The following is a 14786-nucleotide window of genomic DNA, read 5'->3' on the forward strand; positions in this document are numbered from 1 at the left end:
GACTCTGCCTAATATGTTGTAGAAAACCAGCATGTTTGTATAAGAATCCCAGGAACTAACTTTGTAAGATACAGACTCCAACCTTCAGTTCTAGAAGAATTGCTGACCTTCAATGGTAAAACCAGGAGGATGCACACCAGACCATCACTGGACTAGCTTCTACGTCCTTACCAGCATTAACTGTGATGTGCTCATCTAGAACTTTTCCCTTGATCTCTTTGTTCTGCTTTCCCTCTGCCTCCTTATAAAAATCTCTGCCAGTAATGAGATGTGGAGAAGGGCTTCGGACAAGAGTCCCCTATCTTCTCAGGTGGCCAACACCTGAATAAACCTCTTTCCTTTTCCCACGCCCTGTCTCACAAGTTTGGCTTTCATGGCAGCTGGCAGCTGAACCCTGGTTTTGGTTATACAATGTGCATAAAATGTATCTACCCTGATTTTGATGTAGCTCTTCTGTAATCCTAAGTATCCTACAATTATATCTATCATAGTACTTTCTACACTGCACTCTAGTAGTTAATTAATTAGCCTGTCTTTTTGATTGGATGCTGAACTCTGTAAGAGAAATGCACATGTTAAAATTTATTTTAATTTGTTTCTCTAGTATAAACAACATTCCAGAACTTATACTGGACATTCAAACGTCTGTTAATTTTTGACAAAGGTGCCAAGAACATTCAATGGGGATGGAACAGTCTGTGCAACAAATGGTACTGGGAAAACTGGACATCCACATACAAAAGAATAAATGTGGACTTTTACCTCATGCCGTAGATAAAACATACAAACAAAAACCAACCTCAGAATGGACCAACAACCTAACTACAAGAGCTAAACCAATAAAACTCTTAGAATAAAACATAGATCTTGAAATTAGCAATAGATTCTTAGATATGAACAATAGAAAAAGAAAGATCAATTAATTATCAAATTAAAAAATGGACAAAAGACTTGAATTAACATTTTCTCAAAGAAGACACACAAACGGCCAACAAGCATGTTAAGAGTTGCTCAACATCAATAATAGTTATGGAAATGCAAATCAAAACCATACCCAGTAGGATGGCTATAATAAAAAAAAAATTAAAAAATAAATAAAAGTGCTGATGAGAATGTGGAGAAACTGGAGCCCTTGAGCACTGCTGGTAGGAATGCAAAATGGTTAGGCCATTTTTTTAAAAACAATTTGGTAGTTCCTCAAAAAGTTATACATAAAATTGCCATATAACTTGTAATTCTGCTCTTAGGAATATATCCCAAATATCTAAAAACAGGTACTTGCACACAAATGTCCATCGCAACATTATTCAAAAGGTGGAAACACCCCAAATGTCCAAAAGATGAATGGAAAAGAAACGATGGTACTTATATATGGTGGAATATTGTTCAGCAATGAAAAACAATGAAGTACTGACACATGCTACAAAGTGGGTTAACCCCCAAACCATTATGTTAAGTGCATGAGTCAGACACAAAAAGTCATGTATTACATGAGTTACTTTACATGAAATATCCAGAACAGACAAAGCAGATTGGTGCAGCCAGGAGCCATGAAGAAGGCAAAATATGCAGAGAAACTACTTAATGGGTAAAGGGTTTTAGTTTGGGGGGAAGAAAATATTTGCAACTGGATAGAGTTGGTGGTAATAGATAGAGGTGGTGTTTACAAAATATTATGAATGAATAAAATGTCATTGAATTGTTTACTTTAAATGGTTAACTTAACGTTATGTGAATTTCAACTCAATCAATTAAAACACACACATACACACACAGAGACACACACACACACTGTTTATTAAATAAACTGAGGAAAGAATAGGAGAAATATAGCTGAGTTAGGGCTAGATGGTCATAAAGTTTCCTGGGAAAATTAGGCTGATCTTCTTTGTTGATGACAGACTTTGTGGTTTTGAAGAAATGATGACTTGGAAGTTTTTTAAGCTGGTTCTATCTAAATCTGAAAACTGAGTGAAGTGGAGGAATGAGGGAACTTGATCCTGGTGGAATCATGTGATGTTTAGAGATCAGGACTGGTGTGCTGGATGTGCAGTATGCACCAAGATCCTCCCTTCAGGACTAAAACATGCTTTCCCCCAGCTTCCAGACTGTCACCTGCTGTTGGCTCAATGATTGCACCTCTCTCCTGAATGTACCTGGGTCATTTGTGTAAGATTTTTTAGGAGAATATTTTTACTCCTCCTTAGGGGCACACTTAATCACTTGTCAATGAAGGGCTATAATTATTCATTTTATAGCATGAAAGCACTTAGTGTTAGGAATGAATCAATGGAAAGGATGGTGACAATCTCTGTCCTGAGGACCTAGAAAATTAGATAACTGTCTTACTTAGAATTAAATATGCTAAATGCCATAAGAGTCCACATAAGGGAACCTAATGGTCTCTCCTTAGGGCTCGGGGAAAACATGATGTCTGCTCTGAGAGTTGAGGAGGCAAATGAAAAGGGTGGGTTAGGAGAATTCCTGGCAAAGAGAAAATCACATACGAAAGCCTAAAAACAAGAGATGCTCTGTCTGAAAGAAGCTAAGAGAAGTTCATTATGAATAGAGCACATAATGACAGAAACGAGTGTGGGCACCTGAAAATGAGGAGCCTTTTAGGGGTATAGACTACCAGGTAGTATTTGGTTTTAGGCAAACCACTTATCTTGTCTAGGCCTTAGTTACTTCATGCATAATTAGGGAAAACAGTTCTTACCTCTAACATTATTGTGAAATTAGGTAAAGTGATAAGCATTATATAATCTACTAGTGGCCCTCCGCACAAATCCGTGCGCAAGTAGCTTGCTGCCGCTTGCCTCAGCTGGCCGCCCCGCCCACCACCGCTCTCTGCAGCAGGACAGAGCTCGCTGCCTCGCCCTCCTGCTGATTGGTCGTTATGCAACACGGTGTAATGACCATTTGCATATTACCTCTTTATTATATAGGATTATTGGTGTTATCACTATTATTAATGCCAAGACTTGGATAAATATAGTTTTGGTGTTAAAGGAACAGAAACCCAAAGCAATCACCATTGCAAAAGGCATACAACAAAGTCTACACACAGTGTTTTAAAGAAATCCAATTAACAAATCAACATGGTATGTTATCAGCAACAGATGTTATTGAATCATATAAATTAAAAATAAAAACAGTGAAAAATAACTAACACTTTCTTACATCATAAAAACTGTTTACAACAATGTATACTTTTTACAATATAAAAGTATCTTTAATGACCAGTACCTTCTTTTAGAAAACAATTCTGTCCTTCTGATGAGAACCTCAAATAGCCCAGGTAAGAAGGCAGTGGTTCTACAAATCTTACAGCTTACATTCAGGACTAATTCCATTTTACATTTTTCTGTGAACATACCTGCCTTTGGTTAAAATGAACTTTGAATAACCAACCAGTGTCATTTTTGCTTTTCTCCTCTTATTATTATGTGTGCTGCCAAAGCAAGCACTTCTCTTATTATTACAAGCAGAAAGCAGACACTTAAAACAAAATCTGACCTTGAATACAATGGATTTCAAGGGAAAATGTGAATGTAACCTTAGCCTGAAGTGGAACCTTTCAGCAAATAGCAAGGTTTAAAAAAATGCTAACACAATCTTAAATTTGCAATAATTACAGTGTAATAATAGGACTAGTAGATTTCCAGTAAAATCATGAAATTCAATTACAAAATATATTTATGTTTGCCATGCAGTGCAGAAGTAATACTAAAACCTTCAGGTTGGGCATGCTAACGATTATACCACCAACTGATCTGGCAAGGAAATACACAAAGTGGGGCAAGTTTCTCCATCACTTCCTACCTGCTGGCCATATTCCATTCCAGGGCTGGGTTCTGAGAATTCCTTTCGCTCTCTGTTAGCACCCCTCCTGTGCCAGTTTCCTTCTCCGGTTTTAGTTGATCCCATTGCGCAGTACCAATATTGATAGACTGCAGGTCTATTTGGTATTGTCTATCTTCAATTTCCGATCCAGGGTCACGAAGAATTCCTAAGTTCAAGGCTCTTCTGTAAAGGCAGTGGAAAAAACGTACATAGGTAATGTCAATTTTCTATGATTATTTTGTTCACTAACATAGTATAATCATTATTTTTTCCCCTTTGGGTTACTGATGCATACACTGGGTTAATCAAATCTATGAGGCATGTATTGAAAAGTCACCACAAATTATGACTTGAAAATGTATCCAAAAACCTATCACTTACTGTAACTTACTTGATAAGGAGTTAGTTATTCCTAGCTCTGTACTTTTTTTCCTAAGAACTTTCACACACATGATTTCAATCCTGGAGATGCTGAGGTTCTATTATCATCTCCATTTTTATTTTTTTTTTTATTTTTTTTTTTTTAAATATATTTTTATTGATTTCTTACAGAGAGGAAGGGAGAGGGATAGAGAGTTAGAAACATCGATCAGCTGCCTCCTGCACGTCTCCCACTGGGGACGTGTCCGCAACCCAGGTACATGCCCTTGACCGGAATCGAACCTGGGACCTTTCAGTCCGCAGGCCGAGGCTCTATCCACTGAGCCAAACCGGTTTCGGCATCATCTCCATTTTTATTAAAGAGAAAGTAATTCAGAGAGGTTCACTTAGCCAAAGTGACCCAGATAGTAGGTGGCAGTTTTGTGACTCAAAATACAAGTTTTCTGACTCAAAAGCAAGTCTCCTTCCCAATGCTATCATGCACTTTCCTCAGCCTTTTGATGTCTTGTTAGGAAGAGTCTTAGAGCCTTGCTTCTTGGCTTTGATACTTTATATACCCAACTGTCATATAGATAAATTGTTAAGAACACTACACTGTTTACTGATGTAGAAACACTGTGAGGCTGGCCCATATAGAGTTGGGACTTTGATCTTATTGGACCCAATGCTCAGCGAAGAAATAAAATTACCAGTGGCTTAAAGCTAAATTAGAGGAAGAAAATGGTTAAATATTTCATGAATGTTTTAGAATGAAAATGGCAAGACAGTATGGTAGGGTGGGAAGGTTTAGGAGCCAGCTCAACCTAACTTTATGGGAGTTTTGAACTGTTTAATTTTGTAGGCTCACAAATACTGTAATGTGAGTTATCTAAAGGAAAGTAATATTTGGGCTCCAAGAAAATGTCAACCAGTAAAAAGAACCCTGAAATCACATAGTGAATGAAAATAGTTTTACTAATATAGATACGTTAAAAACCTACAAATGCAGGTTTATAAAAAATACAATTAAATGAATTACATCAATTGAACACTAATAAAACTAACGGAGGGGGTGAGAAAGTTGAGTCCTAGTGTGAAAATTGCAGAAAGAAGGTAAAAAATATGATTAAGATGATGCCTTGGCTAAGTAAATAGTGTGGGTCTGACCATGCCAGGAAGTTGGTCAAATATTGATCACTGACATTTAAGACAGGGGGTGTCTAGGCCAGTTGCCCAGGAGTGGAGATGGCATGCATTGGACCAAACAGGATGAGGGCTGAGGCTAATGAATTCAAGTGAAGAGAGGAGCAGGGAGAAGACTGAATTAAATGAGCAGGCAGATCACGTGGGGAGATACCAGAGAGGGTTACAATAAAGTAACAGGGAAACAGACAGGCATTGGTCAAGAAGCCAGAGCAGGAACCAGAGAAACAAAAATGGATGCATTTTATTCCTAAGGTAACAGGCAAACGTGGCTCTAACTTAGAAACATTACAATCAAGAAATGGGCATGCAATGAAAAGTGGCCTAAAGTTTTACATGAACACAATAACTGCATTAGAAATAGGGCTCATAACCCTACCTGTGCTCCTAAGGTCTCTCTACATAAAGCAGTGCAATAACATCACAGTGATTTGTCAGTCTTCTCCAATATATCATAATCAATAAATGCTGTTTTAATTCAGTGATTTTAACGGACACAAATCTTTACAAATCTCAAGTGAAGAAGCTAATCTGTCCATGGCAATAGAAAGCACATAGTCTTTAAACAGGAAACTTTTGATTCAGTTCCACATAAATCCTAAGTTATCTTGGGCATTTGGTGGCCTCACCTATTTCCCTAGATTGTTTTCCCCATAAAAAATTTGCATTTACTTATTTTACTCTAGACAGTGCTTCTTACAATGTAAATAAATTCCTTAAACATATTTGAAGGTGAACTACTTTAAGAATCCTTGAAAAAAGTATTTTTGAAAATACAATTAGTGCTCTATTAGCACCAATTAGTGCTATAATAAAAGACAGACAAAGCAACCTAGTCCAGCATTAACATCAGGCTTTCTGTTTTCCTGGGCACATGGAGAAATGGCATAATCAGAAGATTACAACCACAAAAACACTGAGTGTCATCAGTGGTTTTCATTTAGGCTTCAAATTCCCCATATTTTGTCTTGGCCTTATTCCTCCCGTCATCCATCTGTGGAAAACATGACTTTCCACAGGTTCTTCTTCCCAATGGAAAAATATATATATTGAGCAATAGCCAGATACTTCTAACCATGCTAATTGAAAATTTTCAAACTATCTAAGAAACAAGATTGGAGAGTTTTTCTCTTTCTCTTTGCTTTTGAAATTAAGTTATATATTTGTCCTTTTAAGCTGATTTGAAAGTTCAGAGAAATATACAGTGTATGGGTGTGTAAATCCAACTTAAAAGTTAATTGTGAACCATTTAAATGCAAGTTGCAGAGAATGGGTAAGCAAAAGATTCATGTGAACTTGGGTCTCACTTTCCATTGGCCATGAGCTTATAGAAATTAACTTTTCTGGGCTTGAGTTATTTCAATATTAAGACTAATATAGAGATAAATAAAATATATGCCTGAAAATTAAACTATTCTTAAGAGGTCCATTATAAACTTTATGAACATTCTTTAAGTATATTATCTTTAAAAGTTCTGAATAAATAGCATATCTAATCATCAACTAATCTTAGATAAAAAGGCACCAAGATATAATAAAGTCTACTTTTCTAATTATGAAAAAACTACAATGAAACCAATAAAGATAAGTGTTCTTTAATATTTCCAGGGTCAACTGTTTCCAAAGTATGGAATATTAGAAACCCTGAATGAACCTTCTTCTGAAACAAGTAAAATGCTGAAAACAATTTAAAGTATCACTTTAAACACATCTCAGAGCTGGCAACAATGATCAGAAGCTGTAAAATCCCTCCAAAAGAGTGAACCAGCAACACTAATAACAACTAAGCGCCCAAAGCCAGCTTTCTGCTCTGATAACTGTGCAGGAAGAGATAAAGCTCAAGGCCCACCCAAGGTGATAAATCTACTTAATAGGAGACCTTGCTTATAAAGCTGGTGTCACGAAGGACTACATCACCATGAAAAAATAGATTAAAAACAGCCCTCCTAGGAAGCCTTTTGGTGATAGAAAAGTTCTGTATGTTCATTGTATTGGTGGCTGCCTGACTCTACATATGTGACAAAATGCACAGAACTATGCACACATACACAGAAATGAGTGAACATAAAGCCGGTGAAATCTGAATGTGGTTGTGGTGGATCAGACTGATGTAAAATTCCTGGTTTTGATACCGTACTATGGTAAAGCAAGAAGTTATACAAGATCTGAAACAATAAAACTACTTGGAAAAAAAACATAGGGGTATGCTTCTTGGCATCGTTTTGTTAATGAATTTTTGGATGTGACACCAAAGGCAGAGGCAAAAATAAAAAATAAACAACTAGAACTACATCAAGGTAACATGCTTCTGCAAAGCAAAGGAAATCGTCAACAAAATGAAAAGGCAACCTTTGGAATAGGGATAAATATTTGCAAACCATATATCCAAAATACAGAAGAAACTCATACAATTCAATATTAAAAAGAAAATAACCCAATTAAACATGGGCAAAGGATTTGAATACACATTTTTCCAAAGATATACAAATGTTCAATGGGTATATGAAAAGGTGCTCAGTATCTCTAACCACCAGGAAAATTAAAATTAAAACCACAATGAGACATCACCTTACACCTACTAGGATGCCTACTAGCAAAAAGACAATGGATATCAAATGGTGGTGGGATGTGGAGGAAAGGGAACCCTTGTACACTGTTGGTGGGAATGTTCACTGATACAGCCACTTTGGAGAACAGTATGGAGATTCCTTAAGAAATTAAAAATAAACTACCATCTGAAACTATCCTACTCCTCGGTATATCTCCAGAGGAAATAATTATCTAGAAGAGATATCTGCATTCCCATGTTCATAGTAGCATTATTCACAATAACCAAGATATGGAGTTAAAGTTAGAATGTAAAATAAGAAAAGATCAGAAAAATTTGGACAAATAACTTATAAAAAGAATGAATCCACATATAACTATAATCCCAGTAAACACAAATGATTTAAATTTCCCAGTTAAAAGATAGAGCTGTCAGATTGGATTTAACAAATCACAGTTTTATTCTGTGTGGTTTTTTTTTTTAAATGAAATATACCTAAAACATAAGTGCACAAGAAGACTAAGTGTCAAAAACAGGAAAATTTGTACTACGGAAAGAGAAGCCAAAAGAGAGCTATAGTAATTATATTAACATTTGACAAAACAGACTTTAAGGGGAAAAATTATTAAATATGCAATTACTACCTGAATATAAAAGATCCCATTTGCCTGAAAGTTAAGACAATTCTAAACTTATTTGTGATAATATAAACTCAAAACATAAAAGAGGTCACTTTGCTATGTTCGAAATTGGTGCAGTAGAGTACTGAATACAAACTGTGGTTTAAAAATGGAAAAAAAAAACCATATGAAAGAAAAACTGACAGATCTACAAGGAGAAATTAACAAATATATCAAACATGGTAGAAAATTTCAGCCCACTTAACTCAGAAATGGATCAATTAAGCACAACTTAATAAAAAAAAAACTAAGGATACATAAAATTTTAAAAAGTAATTCTGATGAAGTGGACATTTATAAAATACAGTATTCAAAAACTGGGGAATATACATTTTTCACAAGCACACAGAAACAGCTATAAAAAACCAATAAATCACCTGATTGGCAAAAAAGTTAGCCTCAAAGCATTTCAGGGAATTAGTATCAGATGGATTATGTTCTCTGAGCTTAATACAGTGTTAAATATTTTATTTAAAAAGAGAACTGCAAAACTGCCTATTTGGAAATTTAAAAGCATATTTCTTAGTCACTCACTGATCAAAAAATCATAAAAAGTAAGAAATACTTAAAACCAAAATACTATGAATCACAGGTTATAGGATATAAAGTGGCAATAAGCGAGAACTTTATTGCTAAAATGTTTGTTTTAGCAAAAAAGAAAGATTCAAAATTAATGAGGTAAACATAAAAATTACAGGGGGAAAAATAAGACCAAAAATTAATAATTTTTTTTAAAGGCAGAGATCAACAAAGCCAAAAATAGACTAACCTCCAGCATTCAAGGAAAATAAAGAGATAAAGAGAGAAGGCAAAATAAACTATATTTGCAATGAAAAAGAAAACATAAGTATGATGTGGCGGAGTTTAAACAGATAGTAAGAGGATATTAGAAAGATTTATAGCAACAAAAATTTACAATATTGTGAGGGGAAAAAATCTCTCCTCTTTATTATTGTCCCTAGAAGACATTTCTAATCCATTTCACCATGGGATTAATATAAAGGTTGTCCTCTCATATCTTCTACCAAATATAATATTACTTCTCTTTTTTAAAATGACTATTTTAAAACTACTAGAGGCCCGGTGCACAAATTTGTGCACGAGTGGGGTCCCTCTGCCTGGCCGGCGATTGGGGCAGATTGGGGCGTCTCACCCAGTCCTGATTGGGGTCTTTCAGGGCCGGCTGTTTGAGGTGTGGAGAGGGACTGCAGGAGGGGATGGAGAGGACATGGGAAGTTGGCTGGCTGGGGGGAGGGACCTCGGGAGGTTGGCTGTGGGAGTTCACTGACCACTAGGGGGCAACTCCTGTGTTGAGCATCTGTCCCCTGGTGGTCAGTGTGTGTTAAAGCAACTGTCGACCCGTCATTCCAGTCATTCAGTCGTAGCGGTCGCTTAGGCTTTTATTATAAAACTATATTCTGACAGTATAAAACTGCTGGTAATGTAGTAACTGGTTTGAAAAGCAACCAAGTTCTTCCCTATTACTCACCTTAGTCAAGAATGTCAACACGATACTAGTATCTTCCCTAAAACTCCTTGGACAAGGGAATCAAAAGAAAATATAAATAACTGGAACTACTTTAAACTAAAAAGTTTTGCATAGCAAAAATGAAAGCATCAACAAAATGAAAGAGCAAACTACTGAATGGGAGAAGACAAGGGGTTCATATACCAAAATTTATAAATAAATCATACAACTCAATAACAAACAAACAAACCAATTAAAAAATATGCAGAGGACCTGAAAAGACACCTCCCCAAAGGGACATACAGATGGCCAACAGACATAGGAAAACATGCTCAAAGTCACTAATCATCAGAGACATGCATACTGAAACCACAATAAGATACCACCTCACACCTGTCAGAATGACTATCAATATATCAACAAACAATTGTTGGCAAAGAAGTGGAAAAAGGCGAACACTTGTGCAGTGTTGGTGGGAATGCAAATTGGTGCAGCCACTATGGAAAACGTATGGAGTTTCCTCAAAAAATTAAAAATGGAACTGCTTTATGACCCAGCAATTTCACTTCTGAGTATATAACCAAAGAAGCCCAAAACACTAATTCAAAAAGAGGCAGGCACCTCTATGTTCACTGCAGCGTTATTTATGATGGCCAAAGTACAGAAACAACCCAAGCACCTATCAATAGATAAGTGGTATGTACTTAGCCAAAAGAAAGAATGAATATTGCTTAGCCAAAAAGAAGTTTAGGATGTGGATGAACCTAGAAAATATTATTATGTTAAGTGAAATAAATCAGGCAAAGACAACGACCATATGGTTTTACTTATATGCAGAATCTAAAGAGAAAAATAAATGAACAAACAAAACAGAAACAGACTTACTAGCATAGATATAGAGAGCAAACTGATGGTTGACAGAGGGGAGGTTGTTTGGGGGGCTGGGTGAAAAAGGTGAAAGGATTAAGAAATATAAATTGGTAGTTACAAAATAGTCATTGGGATGTAGAGTATAGCATAGGAAATATAGTAAAATAATATTGTAATAACTATGCCAAGTGGGTGCTTGAAATATTGGGGGACGGAATCACTTTGTAAATTATATGATTATCTAACCATTATGCTGTATATATGAAACATAATACAAAATAATATTCAATTTCAACTCTAGTTGAAAAATAAAATAATAAAAAACCCTATTTTCTATCTAAATAGTCCTCCCTCCACTGAGCTAACTGCAATCATTCTTTCAAAGATACTTAGTGGGCACTGCATGCTCTGCAGTGTGACAGGCCCTAGGGATACTGGGTCAAAGGTCCCGACCTCATACAGCTTAGAGCCAATTACAAAACAGTTAATGCCATAAAACACTATATATAGAATGCAACAAAAAGCACACAGGAAGGAGAGACACCTGACCAGATCTGGGTGGGGGTGGGGTTGGGGGGGGGCTGGTAAAGAGGAAGTAATCTTGAAAGGTGTTCAGTCTCATTTCAGACAATGAAGAAGGTATTCAGGCTGAGGAAAAACAGGTTCTAAGACCCAAAGGTGTGAAAAAGCAGCACATCCAGAAACCTCCATGAGGCACTGAGTGGTTGGCATGGAAGGAAGGAAAGCCATCAGGCTGCAGAGGCTTCCAGCCAGACAAGTCTTCTTCTCAAAGTGTCAGGGGTCTATGCTAGGCCCAGCCTTTGGGGGTGAAGGGGTGTGGCCATGGCTTGCTGAGCAAATTAGCATTTTCTCCTCTGGCAAAAAGGGGACAGAAATTAGGTAGTAGCACAAGTAGTCAAACGCAAGGAAAGACCTGAGTTTCTTTCTTAATTATGAAAATTAAGTGAGATAACATATACAGAGCCTAGCACAGAACTTGCCACATCATAAAAAGCTCAGTAAGTGTTTAAAAGTCATGCTACTTCGATTCTCTTCTCAGTCTCTGTATAGAATGTTAAACATAGCCTTAACCGGTTTGGCTCAGTGGATAGAACGTCGGCCTGCGGACTGAAGGGTCCCAGGTTCGTTTCCGGTCAAGGGCATGTACCTTGGTTGCGGGCACATCCCCAGTGCGGGGTGTGCAGGAGGCAGCTGATTGATGTTTCTCTCTCATCGATGTTTCTAACTCTCTATCCCTCTTCCTTCCTCTCTGTAAAAAAATCAATAAAATATATTAAAAAAATGTTAAACATAAGTGAAATGACTAGAAAGAGAGTGGAAGATAAAACACACATTAGGATTCTGCAATCAAATGCTCTACTATTGAGCTATACCCTCAAAACATTAGCATTTGGGAAAAAAAAAAAGCCTGAGCAGAGAACCAATGAGCCTCAATGTAATTAATCAAACTCAATGACTTCTACCCACATCTTCTAATTAGATCTGTTTTAATCCATCTGAAAGGTCTTAATATCATGATGGTTAGTATGCAATAAACCATTTACTTTCTAAGACAAGAAACAGTTCATCATGGAAAATTTAGGTCAATTAAAAATCACACTTGCATCTTTAAAAAAGCACACTTTTGTCAACAATTTTTTAGCCTCCTGAGATATCAAATTCAAAAAACATCAATGTATTTCCTCTGCATACAGTTTCCCAAGTATAACATAACTTACAAATAATAAAGATAGGCCATTTGGCTTATTAGTTTAGGTTAATATAAAGATTAACTATATTTTAAAGAATTAGCTAATATTACAAAATTTACAAGGTAGGTTTGATTTTTCTCTGATAAAAATAAATACAAGATAACTTTTTCAAACCCGAAAATAATATCTAATTATTCTCTGTTATTACACGATTCCTATGACTTACTTTCAATTCTTTAAAGTCAGAAAACATAAAGTGGTGCACTGACTTACTTCATTATCCAAAAAGTACTTGAATTTTGCCCAACTTGAAATATAAACTAATCTTTATTCTTTAAAGTAAAGATATGCCCATTTTGTTTTAAAACCAATGCCAGTTATTATAAGATTCTAAGCACTTTTATTTTTCAATACCAAATTAAGAAAACATATTCAGAATGTTTTCATTCAAATATCCTACATTAACTTTTATTATGCACTATTAGAGCAAGATGTCTTCTGAAAGATATATTTCACATATCTTGGTACACTAGAGTTTTTTTTAAAGGTATAAATGCATAAATGGTTACAGACATAGATTTGAAAGTAATTTATATTTATTTTTTTTCAAAAGCTGGAAATGATTTTACAACTTTTAAAATGCTATTTTTTTTCTAAGCAAAGAACATTATATCTTAAATAGCTTGTTAAAAGTAAAATACAATCTGACTACAATTCCAAAAATGAAAGTATACTTTATTAAGAGGGCTTTGATTTAATGCACTACATTCTCAAAGCACAAGGAACAACTGCAAAATCATTAGAGCCAAGAATTGTAATAGAACTAACCATAGGAAAAGAACTTTATGAGTTCAGTGAGGACCAAAATACCCAATATTAACAATGTCCCCTTAAAAATTACAATGAAAATACCTTAGTAAGAAAAGCTTTATGTTCTTTCATTTCCTAATTAAATTTTTCCTATGAATGTTTGATATCATCAGTAGGAATGAAATTTTGTCTCAAATTCACATACATCTAAGAGCTCTATGGAACTTTCCTCTCCCTCCTTACTGCAGTCTTTAAAACCTTTTAGCAATTCAAATCAAGAAGGGGGGTGAGTCAAGATGCCCATAATTTCCTTACCCTTAACACAAAAAGCTGCTTTACTGGCTAAAATGTAGGAGTTATAATTGTAATTGCTTTGCCCTTCCGAAACTCCTCTCCCATACCATAGGAATTGTTCAGCAGGTGGTGTAGGAGGATAAACTAAAGTCTGCAATAGTTGGTCAATAATATAATCATAAGGAACTAAAGAAGACTTTAAGTATATAACAGGAAACATAGCTTTAATGTTTTCCTTTTTAAATTGATTTAGTCTGGGTCGGGCCTTTTGTATGTTTACATAAGGAACAGCTCATGTTGAACCATTTACTGCTCAGTGCTGAATAGGCATATCTCGGGAGCTCACTGTAAAGAAGTAAAATTCATTACTTACAACTCAACTGAGATCTACAAAAATGTTCAACAAGCCAGAAAATAGGAATGTACAAAGAAGTAAAATGTATATACCCTGATTAAATTAAATGTCTACATTTTTATCACCAATAATCCAAAAGTAACAGTAAATTTGAGAATAAAGTGGGACAGGGGAAAAAAATGGCTGACCATCAGGCTGAGACCCAAGTGGTCCTCATGACCAATGACTCAGGGCAGAGCTCTCATCTTCAGCGTGCAGAAGAATCACCTGGGGAGATGCAACGATATGCCCTCTCCCTTCTTTGTTATTTTCCTTTTTTTAATCTAAACTAGCATCCTTATGGATTCTAAAAACCACATCTGACACTCAGAGCATTAGCCACATCTCTTTGATTTGAACATTTTATCTCTGCTATCTGCACTGAGGGAGTAGGAAAAGACCAATAAATCAAAGGCTTTGTCATTTGTAAAACCGAGAAATTAACACTTGCCCTGCCTCCTTCCCCAGGCTGTGTAGAGGAAGCATCTCTTCCAGGAGAGGTCAAGATCTCCCTGAGTTCACTTTACCATTAAAGACTGGTTCGGTTCCTGTTTTCTCACCTCCGTGTACTTAGCCACAGGGCTTGGCACATGAGAGCATT

General features: G+C 35.9%; 1 protein-coding gene across 3 annotated transcripts in view; it reads right to left on the minus strand.

Annotated features, from left to right (window-relative positions):
• The window catches only part of VPS13B (vacuolar protein sorting 13 homolog B), a 607742-nt gene that overhangs the window by 253540 nt on the left and 339416 nt on the right, over nt 1-14786 (minus strand). For all 3 annotated transcript variants that reach the window (XM_070391987.1, XM_070391986.1, XM_070391988.1), the window contains exon 31: nt 3826-4029. In XM_070391987.1, coding sequence (XP_070248088.1) covers nt 3826-4029 — 204 coding nt within the window. The remainder of the gene's footprint in view (nt 1-3825; nt 4030-14786) is intronic.

Source organism: Myotis yumanensis, unplaced genomic scaffold, assembly GCF_028538775.1.
Source record: "Myotis yumanensis isolate MYYU_CA2020_CCGP unplaced genomic scaffold, mMyoYum1.0.hap1 SCAF_15, whole genome shotgun sequence".
In the NCBI taxonomy this organism is placed as follows: domain Eukaryota; kingdom Metazoa; phylum Chordata; class Mammalia; order Chiroptera; family Vespertilionidae; genus Myotis; species Myotis yumanensis.